General features: G+C 44.4%; 1 protein-coding gene across 2 annotated transcripts in view; it reads left to right on the top strand.

The window, feature by feature from the left end:
- The window catches only part of DNAI3 (dynein axonemal intermediate chain 3), a gene marked incomplete at its 5' end in the record, with an annotated part of 119,222 nt that overhangs the window by 85,682 nt on the left and 12,614 nt on the right, over positions 1-20,926 (top strand). For both annotated transcript variants that reach the window (XM_082265820.1, XM_082265819.1), the window contains 5 exons: positions 1,443-1,573; positions 6,526-6,589; positions 9,360-9,490; positions 10,448-10,652; positions 15,386-15,477. In XM_082265820.1, coding sequence (XP_082121946.1) covers positions 1,443-1,573; positions 6,526-6,589; positions 9,360-9,490; positions 10,448-10,652; positions 15,386-15,477 — 623 coding nt within the window. The remainder of the gene's footprint in view (positions 1-1,442; positions 1,574-6,525; positions 6,590-9,359; positions 9,491-10,447; positions 10,653-15,385; positions 15,478-20,926) is intronic.

Raw genomic sequence — 20,926 nt, 5'->3', positions numbered from 1 at the left:
AATCTTTGATACTCGAAGAACAAGTGATTTATAAAAGATTCAGAAATGTGGAAACTGGTATGCTTATTGGAAAACTACTTGTGCCTCTCCCTTTCAGCTCATCTCCCTGTCACTCTGCTCTCTTCTCCTATCAGTATAACATGTGTCATCCCTATTAAAGGTGTAACATTTTACTGTGCACCTATCCCCCTGGCAGTGGGTGGTGGTTCCTCTCCCCGCTGTCACAATTTAGAAACAATGCAACTCTGCCCACACAGCCGCATCATTCCTTCACACAGATCTGTGAATGAATGAACTATAAGCCTTGTCTGCCACCACGGCAGATGCCTTGTAGTTCTCAATGAACTGCGAGGGTGCTGGTGAGTGCTCTAGTAGTATTTCTACTATACTTCCTGCAGTTTAGTAACTGTCTGCCCATATGGGCAGACAGCTGTACTTAGTGTCTGCAAGAGCCTGATCGCTCAGAAGAAATGTCTACTCACAAAAAATTGTTGTAAGCCAGCGTATCAAATTCGAATAACAGAGTCCATCATTATACAGTCCACAGTCTTAGTTGAAATAGCGGCTAACGTTTTTCGAGGCTTTGCCTGTTCATCAGAGCCCCTCTGATGAAGAGGCGAAGCCTCGAAACACATAAGCCGCTATTTCAACTAAGACTGTGGACTGTATAATGATGGACTCTGTTATTCGAATTTGATATGCTGGCTTACATCCTTTGTTTGTGAGTGGACATTTTATCTGTTACTAATAAAGCCTTATTGAGGATAATGCACTAGGACGGTGCGCCCTTTCTTTGTTTTTCGTTTGCAGCTATTTGTCGACCACCCCGTTCATTGAGGGCAGCAAGGCCTTGCCATTGGGGATGCCAAGTAGGAGTCCCGAGATAGGAGTGATCTGGGAGCCTTGTATCTGAGCGCAGGAGTTAGATGCATCTCAATTTTCTTATGGAGCAATGCTCAGAAGGGCATTAAAAAAAAGTCAACCTTCCCCTTTAATTTGTGTATTTATTGTTTGCCTGGAGTTCAGCTTTAACATACCTGGGAAAATAGAAGAGTGCGCGTATTGGGCCTAAAGGACAACTGTGAGGATGGTTGCCATTGTCCAACTCCTAGAAACAGTACTTTTTCTAGCGCCACATTTACACACAGATACCTAACATGGCTTCTAAGATTAGGCCAATGGAAACCTCCAGCTCTGCATGGAAGTCTTGGCTGTAACTCGTCTTGACAGGTTCCCTTTAAATCAGCCCAATACTTTATTCCTTTGAGCGGTGGAAAGTAGAAATACTCCAGATGGAAACAAATGAAGTCATTCCTTGTTTGCACTGATACAGGGATTTGTGGCTACCTCATTCCACCGCCTGGCCGTCTGCATGGCTATTCACATTCCTCACACATCTGCAATATAACTTTTATATTTGTCTTCCTCTCCACAATGTGTAGACAAGCTGCAGATCCAGGTCAAGGAGGAGAAGTCTGAGGGAGGAATTAATTACAGCAGTTTAAGAGCGACTTCAGCCAAAAACACCAAGGTTCTGGAAGATATCAACACCAATTATTTCGCTGCAACCGAAGTAAGTTCTCTCGAAGGTTTGCACAGTAGCTTGCGCTCAATCCCAGCCAAATACACAAAGAAATAAACATCCTAACTAGAAAAGGAACAATGTACTCTTTGCCAGTCCACCTAACTGTATCGATTACAGTCCTACAAATAAAAATTTACCAGGGACTTTTCTGCCAGCTCTGAAGTTAAAGCATAAAGGACCTTTTACTTTAGGGCCCCTTTCACACAGGGGAGTGCATCGGTGGACTCCGTTTTTTCTCAACGGGGAATCGATCCGACGATCCCCCACTGAGCAGGATGATGGCAGCTCTGTCTCCGCGCTATGTGCAGAGACAGAGCTTTCAGGTCCCCGCTGTTCTCTATAGGGGAATCGGATGAGAACGGACCGTCTGTCCATTCTCATCCGATCCGCTGGAAGGATGGAAAATAGGGTTTCCATCCGTCCAGATTTGACTAATCTGAATGGATCAGATGTCAGCGGACATATCTCTGCTGACATCCGATTCCCCATAGAGATGCATGGGGCATCCGTTCATACCCACCTGAAAAACGGACAGGCAGATCTGAATGGTCCGCCTGTGTGAAAGGGGCCTTAATCAGCTAAATATATATACAGTATTAAAAGAAAAAGGTGTGCAAAAAGAGTAGAAAACCCTGTCCCCTTTCAGCATGCTGCAGGGAAGGACCCTTCCCAGATAGCAAGCAGTTGTGCTGCAAGTTTGAAAATGACTTGCTAAGCTTTTGCTAGACTTGCCAGGCTTTACAAGTTTGTTGCACAATTGCAACATGACCGCATTGCATGACCCCAGATCAACTTTCTTTGCAAACATTTTGCAAATTCTGTTTCAGGTATGTTGTGCAATAGTCATCCTACCACAGGGGGTCACTGTGGCTGAGTTTGCTTGCTGTAGACTTGCAGAGCTCTTGCTGTAGACCAACCGCTGCAACTTTGCTCTTGCTAGAGACTTGACATGAAAATTTGCTACAAATTGGAAAAGTGTCAACTAGAACTTGTGCTTCAAGTACTCTGCAAGTGTACAACTTACTATTGAAAATGTGCAGCAAGTTAACCGACTTAGAATTCAACACTGCCACAAGTTTGTGGCAAGTTATCCTTGCTATCTAGGTTTATCTCTGTATGAAAGCAGTGGTCCCTCTGGAGAGATCCAACATGCCCCCTGCTAAGTCAGAACTAGAGTCCTCAATCCACAGATTTGGCTCAGAAGGGAACTTGTTGGACCTCTGTAGAGAGATCTCTGCTTCCAGACAGAGAGCAAGGGCCTTTCTCTACAGCATGTTGGCAGGGGATAGACATTTAGGCCCCTTTCACACATGGGAGTCCGTCGGCGGACTCCGTTTTTCTCAGCAGGGGATCGATCAGCCAATCCGCCGCTGAGCAGGCGAATGGCAGCTCTGTCTCCCGCTGTTCTCTATGGGGGAATCGGATGAGAACGGACCGCTTGTCCGTTCTCATCCGATCCGCTGGACGGATGGAAAATAGGGTTTCCATCTGCAGTGGTGTATTTAGGTTTTGTGCTGCCTTAGGCCTGACTAAACTTGTGCGCCCCCTAATTTAAATATAACCCACCCCTTTCCTGTAAAGGCCACACCCCTTCCTGTTTATGACCCGCCCTGTAATCCGTAAACCACAGACCATAACCACAGTCTATCAGTGCCCATCAGTGCAGCCTCATCAGTGCCCATCAGTGCCCATCAGTGCTGCCTTATTAGTGATTTGCGTCCTGGACCCTGCCCTCCAGCCAAATTCGCCCCATAAGACTGGCATTATACTAAAAGTGTAGCACAAACCGGCGGGGACCCCTTTTGTGCGGGAGTTGGGAGGAGGCTGTTTTTTTGCTGTGGGGTGCAGCTTTTTTGCTGCCCCCCTGCAAAGTGCCGCCCTAGGCCTGGGCCTTGTAGGCCTAGGCCAAGATACAGCACTGTCCATCTGTCTGGATTTGACGGACCGGATCGGATGTCAGCGGACAGGTCTCCGCTGACATCCGATGCCCCATAAAGATGCATGGGGCATCCGTTCAGATCCTCCAAAAAAACGGACAGGAGGATCTGAATGGTCCGCTAGTGTGAAAAGGGCCTAATACCTAGGATGTGCACACCTTTTGTTTTGATGCACCTGGAATGTATCTAGCTAATTTAAACTGAAAATACAGCAATGCTAGTTACCTGGTTATTATTCTGATCATTTAGCTTCAGTAATTTCTGATTAACTGACCCAGAACAAGCTTGAAGATTAAGAAAATAAAAGTCAGAACCTACTTGTTGTGAGTCAGTGACCAAAGTATTGAATCCAGTGGGCCTCTAGTGACCTCCATGAAGTCAGCATTCTCATAAGGAGGTCAACAATGTTATTTTAGTGTCTCTAACTTTTTCTTGTCTAGGCCAGCGTAATCATTGCTAAGTTTAAATTCAGCTGGTCTGTGTATGCCCTATAACTGCAGACAAGGTGAGCAAACAGAAGGAACTACCTCCGCATACTTGTATGATATAATGTTTCACACCTAGGAGCCATAAATGAGGATTTATCTATGTTGGAATGGACTTTTGCAATCATTGGAGATTACAACCTGCCAGAAACAGGAAGCCTCTGCGTGGGTTGAGCTTTAGAGCAGAGGGCACATCTGCAAATCAAGACTGAGAACGAGAAAGGCATCTGGGGTGCCTTTAGATATCCAGTTTTCATTTCTCAATTGGCTGTCTGCAAATGTAACTTGGGGGTGAACTTGGTAAGCTAAATATACCCATGAGCTGCTTCCATTAGCTTGTGATCTCCAGTGATTATACAAATGCAGTGCAAAGAAATCATGGTGGCAGTGGATACACTGAACCAAACACATATATAAAACAGATGCTCTCCTTTTTTAGTTCTATCTGCTTATACCAGTGATGGCCACCTTGGCACCCCAGATGTTTCGGAACTACATTTCCCATGATGCTCATGCACTCTGCAGTGTGGTTGAGCATCATGGGAAATGTAGTTCCAAAACATCTGCCAAGGTTCTCCATAACTGGCTTATACAGTTCATGCTGCCACAAGCTGAATGTAAACAGAGCGATGCTTACACTGGCCAAGGCCTGTGCTCATGGCTCTTCCAGAATAAGGCAAAAAAAAGTAGAGGTTATATTTACAAGGTCATTCTGTATATATGGTTATGTTAAAAAAGCTAATGTGTTGTAGCCCCCTTGTCTTAGAGCCCGTTCACACTGGGGCGACCCGACTTTGCCGGTCGACCTGTGAAGTCGCGGTGCGCAGCTCGCACCGCGACCTCGGAGCGGCCGGCACGGACTTCATATCCTTGAAGTCAATGCAGGTCGCTCCAGGTCGCCCCAAAGAAGCTCCGGACCCTTTTTCTAAGTCGGAGCGACTTGTGTCGCTCCTATTAGAACGGGTCCTGTGCTGCTCTATGGCAGGCGACTTGTCAGGCGACCAGGTCGCCTGACAGGTCACCCCAGTGTGAACGGGGTCTTACACAGGGGCTACTATGTTAATTTCGTTTTTGGCTGGGCTGTAGTTAGCTCAGACTGATTGTATAGTTTTTCACCTAGTTTTTCCCTAAGCTTAAAGTCATATTGAAGGTTCGGCTTTTTAAACATGTTATACTTGCCCGATCCTCCACTTCTCAGGTCCCCTGCCGGCGATCCTGACTCCTCCCCCTTAGCCAGTGCCCCCAATAGCAAGCTGCTCGTTGTAGGGCACTGGTGCATACTCGCTCCTGAGCCCTGCTCTGTGTGTCCATAAGACACATAGTGATGCGGCTCGGCCCTGCCCCCTGGCTCTCTCCTAATTTGCTGACTGGCTGTGATTGACAGCAGTGGGAGCCAGTGGCTCTCAATATGGTCTCAGCCAATGAGGAGAGGGAGTCCTGGGACAGCCAAGGCTCTCATGCACATCGCTGGATTGGGATCGGGCTCAGGTGAGTATTTGGGGTGGGGGGGGGAGGGCGAGATGCTGCACACAGAAGGTTTTTTTTACCTTCATGCATAGAATGCATGAAGGTAAAAAATCTTCAGCCTTTACAACCACTTTAAGTTGGCTTGTGAATTCTGACTGTCGCCAGTAGATGTCCATAATATCACTGGTCATAGTTTGGGATTTCACAAACAAAACTAAGGTATAAATATTTATATAATCTTTAGCCAATTCAGTAGGAGATTTATGCCACTGATGCTTGCTGGGGGATGATATAAATATTTGGAACAGCCCATATGCTCGCTCTCTTCCCCTGGGCTGAGGCCTGGGAAGCTGCTTCTGGATTGAGCTTTGCTGTTAGGTTCCAAAACAGGCTACTGGACCTAACATGTGCTGAAGTGGTCCTTAAGCTGTCCTGCCTGGTTTGGAGGAAGCTGTGCCAAGGAAGAGACCCAAGGCAGGCCCATTGCTGGAGAGAGACAGGAAGAAGGCTGGTCTTCCGAAGGGCCTGGTGACTTGGAGGACACACTGAAATTCGAGAATGTGCTTGCTGTGTTCCTGGGTCGGCATCGTGCTACTTGGGGGACAGGGGTATTAAGCACAGGCTCACTTTAAGCCTACCAAGTCGCCATAGGATTGAATAGAGAATGTACTGCACATGAGTGGGACCACCTGAAAAGATTTTGACAAGGGGCTTCATGGTTCATGGGCAATATCTTACTGGATCCAGGACAAGCAAGTATAGGTTGCAGGAGGCAGTGCAACATAAGTGTAATTGCAACAAAGGTGCAGTTAGAGTTCAAGTTAAACATTACAGTCTTAGCTCACAATATGTGCTTCCTGACAACACATTGTTCATTCTGGTAAAATCTATCTATATTGATGTAGTCATATGTCCATCAGTTTGCACACATCCTCCCTGTAGACAAAAAGATGCCCCAAAATAATGTCATCAGCCAATGTATGTGTTGCATATATTACAATTTAATATGTCAGGTTAGATCTGGAGACATTATGGTGTTCTTGTGTTGCAGGATGGTGAATTAGTGTACACAGACTGGAAGATGGAGAAAGATGGAGATACAGGAAGGTTTATCAGTAAGAGTGACTTATTATCAAAAGTGTCAAAAGAATGAATTGTTTCTGCAGCAACCAATTACATTCCTGGTGCTAATGGCAGCTTAAATTAGAGGATATGATTGGATGCTGTTGCATCAAAGAGAGGACAATTTTTTTCAGACACTAAAGCTGGCCATACACTAGTAGAATTTTATGTGAATATTTTAGTTTTAAAAACTTTCATTACATTTTCTGATCATTAGTAGGTTTAAATCAATAGTCGCAGTTACAACAAAACTTGAAGGAATTCAGACTCTCTAAGATGCTCTTTTTATACCCAGTCATGTTACTGACCTGTTGCCAATGAACTTAATTACTTGCAAAATGTTCTTCAAGCTCTTCCTTGTTCATACCACTTACGTACATTGCCAGCTTTTTGCTGTCTTGTCCCAACTTTTTTGAGATGTGTTGCTGCCCTCAATTTCAAAATTGTCATATTTTCTTAAAATGGTACATTTTTTTAGTTTAAACATTTATTATTTTTTTTTATTGTGAATGAAATATAGGTTTAGGAGATTGGCAAATCATTATATTCTGTTTTTATGTAGATTTTACACAGTGGGCTTGATTTACTATCACTGGAGTGTGCATAATCTGGTGCAGCTCTACATAGAAACCAATCAGCTTACAGTTTTTATTGTAGGGTTACTAAACCCAGGAGCCGCAGTCACTATATCTGGTCTCCCACAGTACACAGAACATGGAAATGCAATTATTTTAGTAAATATAAACTGTTAAATACCCTTTCTCATCAGCAGTACATAAAAGTCTTGTGACTTCTATCAGTGTCTGACCAAGCACTGGTTAAAGCTTTTGGTGGAGTTTTCATTCTCCTCTGACTGTCCAATGACTGGCCCCTGACCCTCTGTCTGGAAATTGCTAATTGGCACTGTGCTGATCACATGCACCTTCCCAAAAAAAAAAAAAATTCTCTAGCAATACACACCAAGCTGAGCATGAGCAGAGTGCCTCAAATGCTCTGTACTATCAGCACATCTATTGGGGCATTAAAAGAAGGGGAGGAATAGAGAAGACAGGATCCAACAGCCTTTTTTACACAATGCAGGGGATTTACCCCTTAGGTTCCAAAGTGAGTATAACAAGCATGCTTTACTGCATATACAGATTGATTTTACTGTTGTGGGTTTAGTAACACTTTAATTGAACAAGCTGAAGTTGAAAGCTGATTGGTTACCATACACAGCTGCACCAGATTCTGAGAGCTCCCGTTTTAGTAAATCCCATCAAAAGGTCCCAACTTTTTTGGAATTGGGGTTGTACACTATATGGCCAAAAGTTTGTGGACACCTGAGTATCACATCTATAGGAGTTTGTTGGACATACCATTTCAAAACCATGGGCACTTATATGGAATTGGTCTCATCTTTGCAGCTATATAACAGCCTTATTCTTTATTTGGAGTGTATATGCCAAAGGACCTTCCTCAAATGATTGCAGTCAAGTTGGAAGTGCACATTTATCTATAATGTCTTTCTATACGGTAGCATTCACAGTACATTTCCCTGGAAACACCGGATTTTAACCCCTAGGAGCTGACGGTACGCAAGCATGTGGCCTCTTGCCCTTAGCGCCGAGAGGCCGCATATTTGCGTACCTGCGTGTTTCTGGCACAGTTACCGGTGGTTAATGCAAAGCTCCCAATCGCTTCTCGCGATCAGGAGCTTTTTGATCATGTGACCACCGTGACCGCAAAGGGGTTAATAATCTGCAGGGTGTCCACATAGTGTACTTTTAGCCATATAATATATACACTGCTCAAAAAAATTAAAGGAACACATTTTAATCAGATTACAGCATCAAGTAAATTAAACTTCCGGGATATTGATCTGGTAACAACAGGTACACTAGATGGGCAACAATGAGATAACCCCTGAAACAGGAATGGTTTTACAGGTGGAGGCCACTGACAGGCACAGACCTCTACAGGCTAGAGTGACAATGGCACCCTGACTTCCATTAAAAATCAAGATGAAATCCTTGGACCCATTGTAAAACTCTATACTGGTGCAGTGGTTCCTGGGTTCCTCCTGGTGCACGACAATGCCCGACCTTATGTGACGAGAGTATGCAGCCAGTTCCTGGAGGATGAAGAAATTGATACCATTGAATGACCCCCACCCTTGCCTGACCTAAATCCAATAGAACACCTCTGGGACATTATGTTTCAGTCTATCCGACGCTGCCAGGTTGCACCTCTGTTTTGGAGCTCAGTGATGCCCTGGTCTAGATCTGGGAGGAAATACCCCAGGACACCATTCATCGTCTCAATAGGAGCATGCCCCGACGTTGTCAGGCATTCATACAAGCACGTGGGGGCCATACAAACTACTGAGTACCATTTTGGGTTGCTGCAATAAAATTCCAACAAAATGGACTAGCCTGATGCATCATTTTTTCACTTTAATTTTTGGGAGTGTCTTTGAATTCAGCCCTTTGTAGGGTAATAATTTTCATTTCCATCAAACGATGTGGCATCCTTTCCTTCCTAACACATTACCCAGTCCATATCAGTATAGATATCCAGCATAAACCTTTCCCCATTGAGATCTGATGTGTTTTCAAAGTGTTCCTTTCATTTTTTTTGAGCAGTGTATATAGTGGTTTACCAAAAACCTACATCTCCAAAGGTTTATAGACCACATGTAGTAGACCACATCTTTACCTTCATATAAATAAAATGTAGAATGTTTTCTAAACAAGTTTTTCTCGGTTTACTCGGCATCACCAGGCTCTAAACCTACGCAGACCCACGCCGCACATGATGGCCTTGTTCACACTGTGCAGAGATCTCCATTCTTGAAGGACATTGTTCTCTCTGTTGGAGGCTGGAACTTTGCCATATGGAAAGAAGGTGTCACTGTAAGTAGTACATTATCTTTCTATTGGTGCAGTGGTTTTCAGCATTTAGAGACTTACCTGAGACGGATTCCCCCCCCCCCCAAAAACAAAGAAAACTGACAGGTGTTTTAACCACTTTCCCTATATACATGTGTATGTATATGGGGTCCATTTCTCTACCTACACTATATTGTCAAAAATATTGACAATACGCACAAGATCTTTAATGGCATCCCAGTCTTAGTCCGTAGGGTTCAATATTGAGTTGGCCCACCCTTTGCAGCTATAACAACTTCAACTCTTCTGGGAAGGCTGTCACAAGGTTTAGGAGTGTGTCTATGGGAATGTTTGACCATTCTTCCAGAAGTGCATTTGTGAGGTCAGGCACTGATTGATGTTGGACGAGGCCTGGCTCACAGGAAGGGGCCACCCCCAAACTGTTCCCAAAAAGTTGGGAGCATGAAATTGCCTAAAATGTCTTGTTATGCTGACGCCTTAAGATTTCCCTTCACTGGAACTAAGGGGCCAAGCCCAACCCCTGAGAAACAACCCCACACCATAATCCCCCCTCCACCAAATGATTTGGACCAGTGTACAAAGCAAGGTCCATAAAGACATGGATGAGAAAGTTTGAGGTTTAGGAACTTGACTAGCCTGCACAGAGTCCTGTCCTCAACGTGATAAAACACGTTTAGAGCGGAAATTGTAAAGCCAGGACTTCTCGTCCAACATCAGTGCCTGACCTCAAAAATGCGCTTCTGAACAGACTCCTAAACCTTGTGGACAGCCTTCCCAGAAGAGTTAAAGCTGTTATAGCGTAGGCCAACACAATATTGAAGACTGAGATGCCATTAAAGTTCATGTGAGTGTAAAGGTGTCCCAGTACTTTTAACAATATAGTGTGTGATTTAATGGAGTGTGTGTAAAAATAAAATTGTTGAATCATTTTTATGATCAGAGTGTCTTGTTGCTTTTTAGAGTGGGCCGATTCTCCAGTCATGTTGCTCTGAGAAGAGGTACACTGCAGCGCACTGGTCTCTCTCCAGGAGCGGTGTCTTCTTCATTGGAAAGGAAGATGGAAATGTGGAGATATGGGACCTGTTAGAGAAGACACATGAGCCTTCCCAGACACAGAACATCTCAGCAGCGGCCATCACCTACATTAAACCATGGATTGTCTCTGGTAAGGGGACTGGTGAAGACCACCACTATGGTTTCCAGAGATGAAAGAACTAGGGATATCTAACTTGAGTAAATATGATGAATTCTCTTATCTAAGGATATTTCTTTCTTAATCCTTTCATGATATTAGCAGGGTCTCCATTTTCACCTGGAAGCACACAGGTGCCAGAGATCTCTGTGTTTAATTTAAAGCGGAGTTCCGGCCTCAAAAACCACTTTGGGGCATCCGCTTGCTGAAAATCACCTAAAAAAGAAATGGATAGTCCCGATTTTTTTTTCAATTACTTACCTTGTTATTGAAGAAAATATACTCAACTTTCTTCCACTTCCTCCCTCTGCGGCCGCGGCCCGCGCCGTCTCTTCCTGCTTGCATTGACTCCTGGGAGCTGAACGTCATCGATCCCAGGAATCAATGCGCTTGCAACGGCCCCGCTCGTCACTTCCGGTGCAGGTTGGTCATTCCCTGCTAAACAGCTTCTGGGCATGCCCAGAAGCTGTGCAGGGGTGACGCGCCTGCACCGGAAGTGACGAGCTGGGCCGGTGCAGGGCATTCTGGGACCAAAGAGGACGCCCTGTCTTCAGCTGCCCACACCTGAGATGGCAGCGCTGGACAAGACATTTTCAAGGTAAGTATTTCTTCTAAAAAGTAAGTGAAACAGGGGACAGTTCAGAGGCTATCCATTATGAAATGCACTAGCCCTGACTGTCCCGGGGGTATTTTATCTCAAAAACATTTCTGAGGCCGGAACTCCGCTTTAAAGAAAATCCATTCACAGCAAAGCAACAGGTATCCACCCCCAAGCAGCACACGCATACTTTATTTTCTTCTTGCTCCTTCACTGCTCCATTCAGCGCCAGGAGCCACAGGAACTGTCTGGTACTTTCAGATATGGAGAGCATGGGACTCATTCTATTGGAAGAGCTGGTCCAATCAGCGCCCTCAGGTGGTTAATGCATAGCCCTGTGTAAGCTGCAACTCCATTGATTCATACTGTACACAGGGCTTTGTTTTTACCCGATGGCTGAATGGAGTGGTGTGGCAGTGAAAGAAAGGTAAGTCTATGCATATGTGGATGTCTGCTTTAAAGAGACCCTGTTACCAGGCCATTCATTTCAACACAAATCTTTCTATAAGAAAACGTTCATTTAACATTTTATACATGTAATCTACCTGTAAAAGCCTCCCTTGTGTAGACATCCAAAATCCCGGAAATTGCTGCTGAGTGCTGCCATCTTGGATGTGATGTCCAGACTCAGAGTTGTTAGATAAGTGACACTCTATAGCAGTGATGGCGAACCTTGGTACCCCAGATGTTTTTGAACTACATTTCCCATGATGCTTATGCACTCTGCAGTGTAGTTTACATCTAGTGTACCTGTTGTTAATTTCAGCTGAAACGAATTAATAACCCACTCTGCTACTTTACACACACGTGTATAGAATAAAAAAAAAAGTAGTCAATTGAAAAAATGGGATAAATGAAGGTGTGTGAAAAACAGCCGGTCCCTAGTTTGAAATACTCACACACCTTCATTTATCCCATTTTTTCAATTGACCATGCACAGGGATGGAGACACTGAGCAGTGCTCGCCAGTTCTCACATAAAGTCCCAAATTGCCCATTTTTTGTATCTTGCTAGGGATGGAGACGCTTGCTTTACAGGCGGGTGTCTCATTCAAAGTCCCCATTTGCCTATGGCATCTTTACCAAAGGGATGGGGGTGTGTGTCTCCCAGCTGATCACATTTAGTTTGCACCCCATGGTTTTTTATACAGCCATGCGTTTTTTCATTGCCAGTCATGGATTGGAGCAGGTGGGGGAGAATTGGGCGGTCTCCATTCCCATCTGTTTCCCATCCATCTATTAGCAAGCATGTACTCCCTTTTGTGGAGACACTTGGACACTCAGGTTAAGTAGTGTTATTTAGTGTTAGATTCTGCATGAAACGCAGGATGCCTTGTCGTTGGCCATGCAGCTTCCGCATGCATTTGCAAATATGTGTTAACTAAACCCCTGCTTTTAACTTATATTGTTAGACAGGTTTATTTTGGTTTGTTAGCAGACTGGTGGGTAAGTATTTCAAACTAGGGACCGGCTGTTTTTCACACACCTTCATTTATCCCATTTTTTCAATTGACCATGCACAGGGATGGAGACACTGAGCAGTGCTCGCCAGTTCTCACATAAAGTCCCAAATTGCCCATTTTTTGTATAAAAAAAAAAGTATTTCAAAAAGGTGACCCCAACCTTCAAAAAAACTGAAACATAACAGAGAAAAAAAAAGGAGAAGAAAAGATTTGTTAATTTTACTAGGTAGGTGCTTGTGAGAAAGTATAGTTTTGAGCACTGTCTGCTTACCAGAGGGCCTGGAGGTAAATCTATATTGTTCTCTGCCTACCAGGGAGCAGGATCTGTTAGTGAGGTCTGCTCATTGTGCAACTCATTCTGTCTAGAGAGTGTTTCACACTGGTCCAATAGGGAGGCATGTTGGACAGTGGGAGGAAACCTGACGATACAGTCCTGATGAATGGCAGAGGGCAGGACGCCTCTGTGCATGCTGGGATACTGTATAAAAGCCAGGAGCACATGTGTTCGGGGTCTTTCGTTGGAGAGCGGAGTCCCGGAGGGAGGGGGCAGCTGCCTCCTCCTCTGTAGAGGTGCCATGTGGTCTCAGGAGGTCATAATGAGGGCCGGTGGAGTGATCGACAGGAGCTGAACCCAGAGGTCCAGGGAAGCTGACTGAGAGGGGAGACACTGGAGATCCTGTTTCTGCAGTATCATGAGTACAGGAACTCGTGTCAAGGGGCCTAACCTGAGGGGGCCACCCCTGCTTAAAGGATAGTTAGTGGATGGGTGTCAGCAGGAGAGTGTGCTAAAGATAGGTGATCGTCCATCAAGTCTCCTTGTTAGAGAGAGAGTAGAGAAAACAGAGACCTAACCCCGTTCATCTCAGTGGCAGGGTGAATTAACAGCCTGGCTGTTCCATATCTATCTGCAAAGATTTGAAGATAGAAGTCCTCAAATGTTGTGAATACTTCAATTGGAGTATCCCACTATTCCCTTCTCCTATCCCAATTACCAATAAACAACAAAAAAACCAACATCCCTAGACTGTTTATTTCCGCCAAGAGCCACAGGAGTAGGGAGGGATCCAGGAGATTTATCTAACCATAACCGTGTGTTGATAACCAGGGGAGCCCGCAGAGTCCATATCCAGCAGTCCCTACAGGGGCAGTGCTACACACATATATATATATATATATATATATACACACACACACACATATATATATATATTTATATATACACACACACGACCCTGTATGAACACAGTCTGCGTTTTGGGCCACGCACCCATCCCTGTACACCTGTCAAACTTGGATATGGGGGTGAGTCCTTACAGCTGTTCTTTCTATATTGACGAGCAAAGACTGTCAGCACACTGCTCCAGAAACACAAACAAATGACTCTTCATATTCTACAGGTCGGTGCACCCACGTGAATGAGCCCTTAGATTTATTGCACTTGCAAACACTTTTGATATGAACCATTAAAAAAATAAATAAAAAAACTGTGCCTATAGTTAATACTTTTTTGGTTTTGAATAGAGTGGAGTCTGGTTTTTATTGCTGTCTGTGCCCCCCTGTTATGGAGATTCACCCTTTCTATTTGTTCTATTTACCATTGTCACCAAGAGGGAAAGTGAAAACAAAATCCTACATTTTGGATTGCCAGCAGAACAGAAAGAGAGGGGAAATCTTCCAATGGGGACACTAGTTCTGATGACAACCAGGGATTCCCTTATTTTGGTGGGATTTCCTCTCACTTCCTGTTTTGGCTGTGGAACAGGAAGTGAAAGACAATCTCCCCAAAGGGACACAGACGGTAAAAAAAAAAAAAATATATATATATATATATATATATATATATATATATATATATATATATATAAAGGGGTATAACCTTATTCTATCTAAAATGTACAAAGGTTTTGTTTTATTACTTTAGTAATAACAAATGTCTTGATAATAGTATACATAAGTGAGGTTGTCCAACTTAACCTGTAAGTCTTCCTTTCTTCTTTTCTGTTATAAAAAAAAAAAACACATTTACAAATTAAAAAATGGGACAGACTTGATGGACCACTTGGACTTTTTTCTTCAGTCACTTTTCATGTTTCTATGTTATAGACGCAAACTAAAATGCTGAATGCCTTAAAGTGGTGATAAACTCTGCTTTTTGTTTTTTACTTACAGGTAAGCTTATAATATGGCTTACCTGTAGGCACTGTACAGTGAATATTACCTAAATGGGCACCATTCTGGAGATATTTACATGTACAGCAGCCAGTAACATCATTTACTGGACTCTCAATGGACGAAATCCACAGGAGTGACATCATAGCAGCTCGGCCATTCAAAAAGCCAGAGCCCGTGAACCCGGAAGGAAAGCAGTGGCAGAGCAGTGTAGGACTGGCCATAAGCGGGATTACTGAGGCAGAGGCATGGATTGCAATATGTGTGATCTAAATATCCCTGTTTTTCATTGCATAGTTTGCTGGAAAGGGTGTATAGCAGTGTGCAGAGGGTCCATCCAGAATTTGTAGTGATAATGTGCTAGTATGCTGTGCATGCAATTTTATTTATTTATTTATTTATTTATTTCAAACACGATTTACTACCACTTTAAATATGTAATTTCCCAGCTTACTGGTATTATTATTATTATTGCAGCTAAGCAGCATTTTCTGGCCCTGGCAGACGACAGCGGGACCCTGCACGTTCTAGAAATCCCCTGGACCCTCCACCACCCCTCTGCTAATGAGGTTTGTGCAGGGACAGCTTCTTGTTTTGGTGAAGAAGTTGAAATACTTATACATTGTTTTTACTGCCGCTGAGATGTTTTATTTGATCTGGCTTTAGACATGCTTGCACAATATTTGCTTTACAGCATTCCTTTATTGCTCCCAAGATATGCTTTTCTTACTTTAGTGGATTCTTTTGGGGAGACCTGTACTAATGTTTTAATGTTTGGGACAATTTGGTTGATGTCTCCATGGCAACTAGACACGGGACACTTTAACACAGGACATGCACCGACACAAAGTTGGCGTGTTCCAGATAACATCAGACGTTTGTTTGATAAAGAGCAATAACTGCTAATAACTGAAGAAACCGCTGAAAAAACTTGGCTTGATGCTGTACTTTCAGTGTAATTACACCTATTTGATTAACCACCTAACCCCCTCCTCCCCCCCCCCCCTTTAAGTCCTTAATTACCCTGCATATAGGCTGTGTGGCCTATGTCGTGCCAGAATTATAACTAAGGCCGGGTTCACACCGGTGCAACACTGTACTGTGTGACATCTGTCCTACTTCCATCCAACTTGAATGAACAGGATATGGATTTGCTCCGACTTTGAGATAGTCCGACTTGTCCTTTGTCCAATCAAAACAGTCCCAGAGTGACAAATTCCTGCTGCTGTAATCACCATGTCAGATGCCACAAGTTGGATGGTTAGGACAAGGATCCGACTTTGATATTGAATGGGCTGAAGTCAGACCAAAGTCGGACCAAAGTAGTGCAGGAACCTTTTTCAAAGTCGGACCGACTTGTGTAGGACCAGTTAAGACGGCTCTCATAGGGAAGCATTGATTTGTACACATCATGTGCTCCCAAAGTCGGAGCGTATTTCGCACCAGTGTGAACCGGGCCTAAGGGGTCTGCTCAGGTGCACTGCAATCCCCATAGCATACAAACACTTGATAGGAATACATAGAGGTTGTGGTGCACAATGATGACAAGAAGAGCGACACCAGTGAGATCTTGGTGGGGGCTGTTGCAGTTACACTTTAGGCTGGGTTCACACTGCTGCGATGCGAATTACATCCGTTTTTGAGTGCGATTGCAGTGCTAATTCACAGTATGAATTTTGTGTGTGTCAGGTGCGATTCTAATGCGAATATGTGAGGGGATTGGTCACGTGTTGTCTGGCCAATAGAATCCAAAAAAAGAAACCTGGATTCGCAGTAACATGAAGAAAGAATTGTGATTTAAATCTGATCCCATTGAAATGTTTGGAGCTGAATTGGTACCGCACCGGATCAAACATGCACATGACCCATTTTTAGCCGTATTAGAATCACACCCCAGTGATGTGAACGGCCTTCATTGAAAACAATATTTTTTAAAGACATACAAATCTATGCATTCGGGAACTAGGGATGCACTGATATATCGGTCGCTGAAAATTATCAACCGAAAATAGTGTAATCTGTGATTTGCCGATAGAAAAAAAAGTGCCGATAATGACCCCTGAAAATTATCGTCTGAAAAAAAAAAAGGTGCTGAAAAATAAATTCGTATTTATTTAAATTCATGACATTATTAAAAAGTCAAATGCAATACACCATTATGCGGAACGGTAAAATCGCATCAGAATTTGCATCAGTGTGAACTCGGCCTCAAAGTGGACTGACATGACAAGTGAAATATGTTTCCAGTATTATGTTCTAAAAGAGCCTCGTCCTGCACATTTCATGCGCAGGTAGCTTAGCGGCGTAGGACAAAAGACATCACTGGAATGCGACGCGTTTCTGAGCATGACGCGTTTCTTCAAGCAGCAAAGAAGGAGCGCGGCTGCCGTAATACTCGCAGCGCACATGCTCAGAAACTCGTTGCATTCCAGCGATGTCTTATGTCCCATACCGCTGCGCTACCTGCGCCTCAACCTGAGTACGTAACGTAGTACTCAATCTAACCGTACGGCCGGCTTCCTCGTAACAGGGACCAGAGAGGTGAACCCTGCATGACGCTGCCAGCGAACTGACTTTTCTTCAGGAACTGAGCAAACGGAAACGCCTCGAAGGTAGACACCATCAGAACTAGGGCTCGCATGCAAGTCCGCAGAGAGGACAGGTTGCTGGATAACAGCAAGTGAATCTTGCAGCTTTTCCGGGGGAAGAAACACCCGCGCCGAAGCTGAGTCCAAAGTCAGTCCTAGATAAACCAACTTGGAGGTTGGGACCAGAGCAGGCTTTTTGAAATTGATAGTCCAACTGAACTCTTGCAGAGTCCGGGCAGTGATAGACAGATCGTCCCCACCAGAACTGAGTGGGAATCTGCTCTTAAGAGAAGATCGTCCAAGTATCCTAGGACCGCAATCCCCCACTGTCGCATTAAGCCAATACCGGAGCCAACACTTTTGTGAAGATCATGAGGGCGGAGGCGAGACCAAAGGGAAAAGCCACAAACTGATAATGCTCCTCTCCTACAGCGAATCGAAGGAAATGCTGATGTCCAGCGTAAATAGGGATGTGCAGATATGCGTCCTTGATGTCGATAGAGGCCAAAAAGTCCCCTTGGTGTAGGGACGCCACTCGGTGTGAATGGACTCCATTCGAAACCTATGAACCCGCACAAAGCAATTCACCTTCGGTGGAACGGTCAATTTTGTGCATACAGCGTCCGCGAATATATAGCGCGTCCTAAAACGCTTCAGCATCACTAACATGTGTTTTAGGCACTCCAATTTTGGCAAAAAGTTCTGGACAAGGGAAAACCTTGCCCGACTTCCAAATGCCAAAAGACACCTGCGTTCCTGACGCTGCAGAATAATCCGCCATTTTTAGAGTTCCCCACACTGATATTATAAGTGCCTCCACCAGCGCATTTTCCCGCTGCATGTCGTCCTCACCATCCGAGTGCGATGACGCAGACCCCTCAGGGTACCCTGCATTCGCAGCGGCCATATCTACCTCAGAATCTGAGGATACAAGAGAGGCAGGGGAGGGCATTGGGCGCTTTTTACTAGTGGTATTCTTTAAAACCAAATCCAGTTTTGACACCAGGTTTTCAAAACTGCCATTAAGGCAGACAGGGGTTGAGACCCGGAGGTCCCCGCAACCACAAGGAGGGGATCTGTAGGGGAAACATGTTCCTGGGGCTCGATATGAACCCTGGAAGAGCGCATTGTCCCTTTAAGAAAACTGAACCCACACCACTGCACCGGCGGTACTACAAATCCCAGCAACTAGCACTGCAGATAGCAGGGTGATAGAGAGAGAGACCTACAGGGACCCCGATAGACATACCACCATTTGATATGGAGGAGAATAGGATCGGTCTGACTGTGCAGAGAAACAATCTTTACAGGAAGAAGTAGTACCTGGGTCATCACTAGAGCAAAGGCCTTGCTGCTCCCTGCTGTCCAGCGTTCGCGGACTCCAAGAAAATGGCCGCCCAATGCATTCTTATGGGGAAACCACAGCAAAATGACTGCCCATGCATTTCAATGGGAATTTCTGAAAAATTAAGCTGAAAGATTCTAAAAGAAAATGGCAGCCCCCTTGGTGCGCCATGCGGTCTCCAGGACCCCCTGAGAGGTCCAACAATCTAGTGGCAGGATTAACCTCCTCCCCCAGCAGTTCCGCTATATCGGCAATGGCGCGTCCCCCTCCCTCCGAGGACCCCAGTCACTGACTGAGGTAGGGACCTCTATAATGGTGGGGAGGAAGGCCCAGGGGGAGCCTGGTACATACAGAGAGGCCAGGGGGAATGGGGGGTACCCAAGGGTCCGACCTTCCCGGGGAGGGGCCCACATCTGCCCCAAGACCGCCAGAGCTATGAGGGGACACTACTCATGCCAACAACAATCGGTGGGCGCCACTCCGGACAGACTACCTCTTCACTCGGGGTGGGGTAAGTGCTGATGGCCATAGGGGCGTCTCAGGTCGAACCAGGTCATGTGTGTCCCGGTGAGGTGTTTTACTCGCGAGCCAGCCCCCGTCTATTGGGGCTCTATCTTGGTGAGGCCTAGCACTGGGCTATAACCTGCACACGCTCGCTGGCCGCTGTTGATTGCAGTTCTCTCAGGAACATAACTAGCTAAAAAATAAAAAAATTAACAAAGGTTCCCTTTAAAATAAAAAAAAAAACAAAGCTAAGACTGAAGTCCAAGCCAGGAACTAGGTCCTACTCCTAAACTAGGCAGAAACAAACTGAATCCTATAGCAGAGTGAGTGGGTGTATGTCTGCAGGGACTGCCCCATAGGCATGGTAAAGTTTTTTTCCTGCCTAGTGTCCTACTCCTGTAGGGAGCAGCATAACCCAATGGTTAAGAAGAATATGAAGCTGCGTCTGTCAATGGACGATAGAGAAACATTGTTTTTTTTTTTTTTTTTTCCAAATTGTTGGTCTTTTTTTGTTTATAACGCAATTAAAAAAAAAACGCAGTGGTGATCAATTACCACCAAAAAAAAGCTCTATTTGTGGGAAAAAAAGTATATAAATTTCAATTATGTACAGCGTTGTCAAGTTAAAAGTGATGCAGTGCCGTATTGCAAAAAATGGCCTAGTCATAAAGGGGGATAAATCTTTCGTAGATCAAGTGGTTGAGTTTGAGAAAACTGAACAAATGTGGATTATGAATGAAATATACCTCTGCTTTTGCTCAGAGGGAACTATCCAACTTCAGCACAGCTGCAGTGTGCTGTATGCATTGGTATCTCACTCCTTTGCTCACTTGTAATCTGGAAAAGCCCTTTAAAATTGAACTAGTCACCTAGAAAACGAGATGCATCTGAACAGAATGTACTTGTGCTTACCTTTCATTCGATTCAATATCTGGTCAAAAATGGATTCCCTGCACAGAAAATATTCATAAAATGTTCACACTTGACACCATTTTATGCCTGCCTGTGGTGTGGAACATCCCCAAAGAAATACAACATTCTATGTGAAGGCAGAGATATGTATCTTTTATGCATACATAAACTGCAACCACCGTCCATAAACTCCTAATTTCTATACCTGTACTTCTGTTGGATTTATCATACTCTTGCTTCATCTCTGCATATACAGCAAATCACAAGCGGTAACATAATTCAAAACACTTGAGAAGTAGCCCAAGTGTCTTATGAAAACAAGCACCCTTCTTGCTATTACTCCTGAATGGCAGCACTTGGAAAAGTCTTTCAACATCTTGCTGGTACTGCAGTACTTTACAGGGCTTTTGAAGCTGAAGTTTAGCTAAAGAAACCCCACAGCTTTAGTCATATCACTTAACCACCATGGCGGTATGATTCTGTCAGGAATTATGTACCAAAAGACAAGAGAACGGTCGCCCAGGCGGGACTTTATATGAGGTTGCCACAATAGTCATGAAGAGTCAAAGAGTAAAATTTATTAGTAGAGTAAAAGCATACAATCGATATAAATGTATAGCCATAAGTATAGTTACAAAACATGTACAGCATGTAGAAAACAATTGACAA

Source organism: Pelophylax lessonae (assembly GCF_965119305.1).
Source record: "Pelophylax lessonae genome assembly, chromosome: 8".
Lineage (NCBI taxonomy): Eukaryota > Metazoa > Chordata > Amphibia > Anura > Ranidae > Pelophylax > Pelophylax lessonae.
Note: the sequence above shows the minus strand (reverse complement) of the source record. Positions and strands in the feature narration are given on the sequence as shown.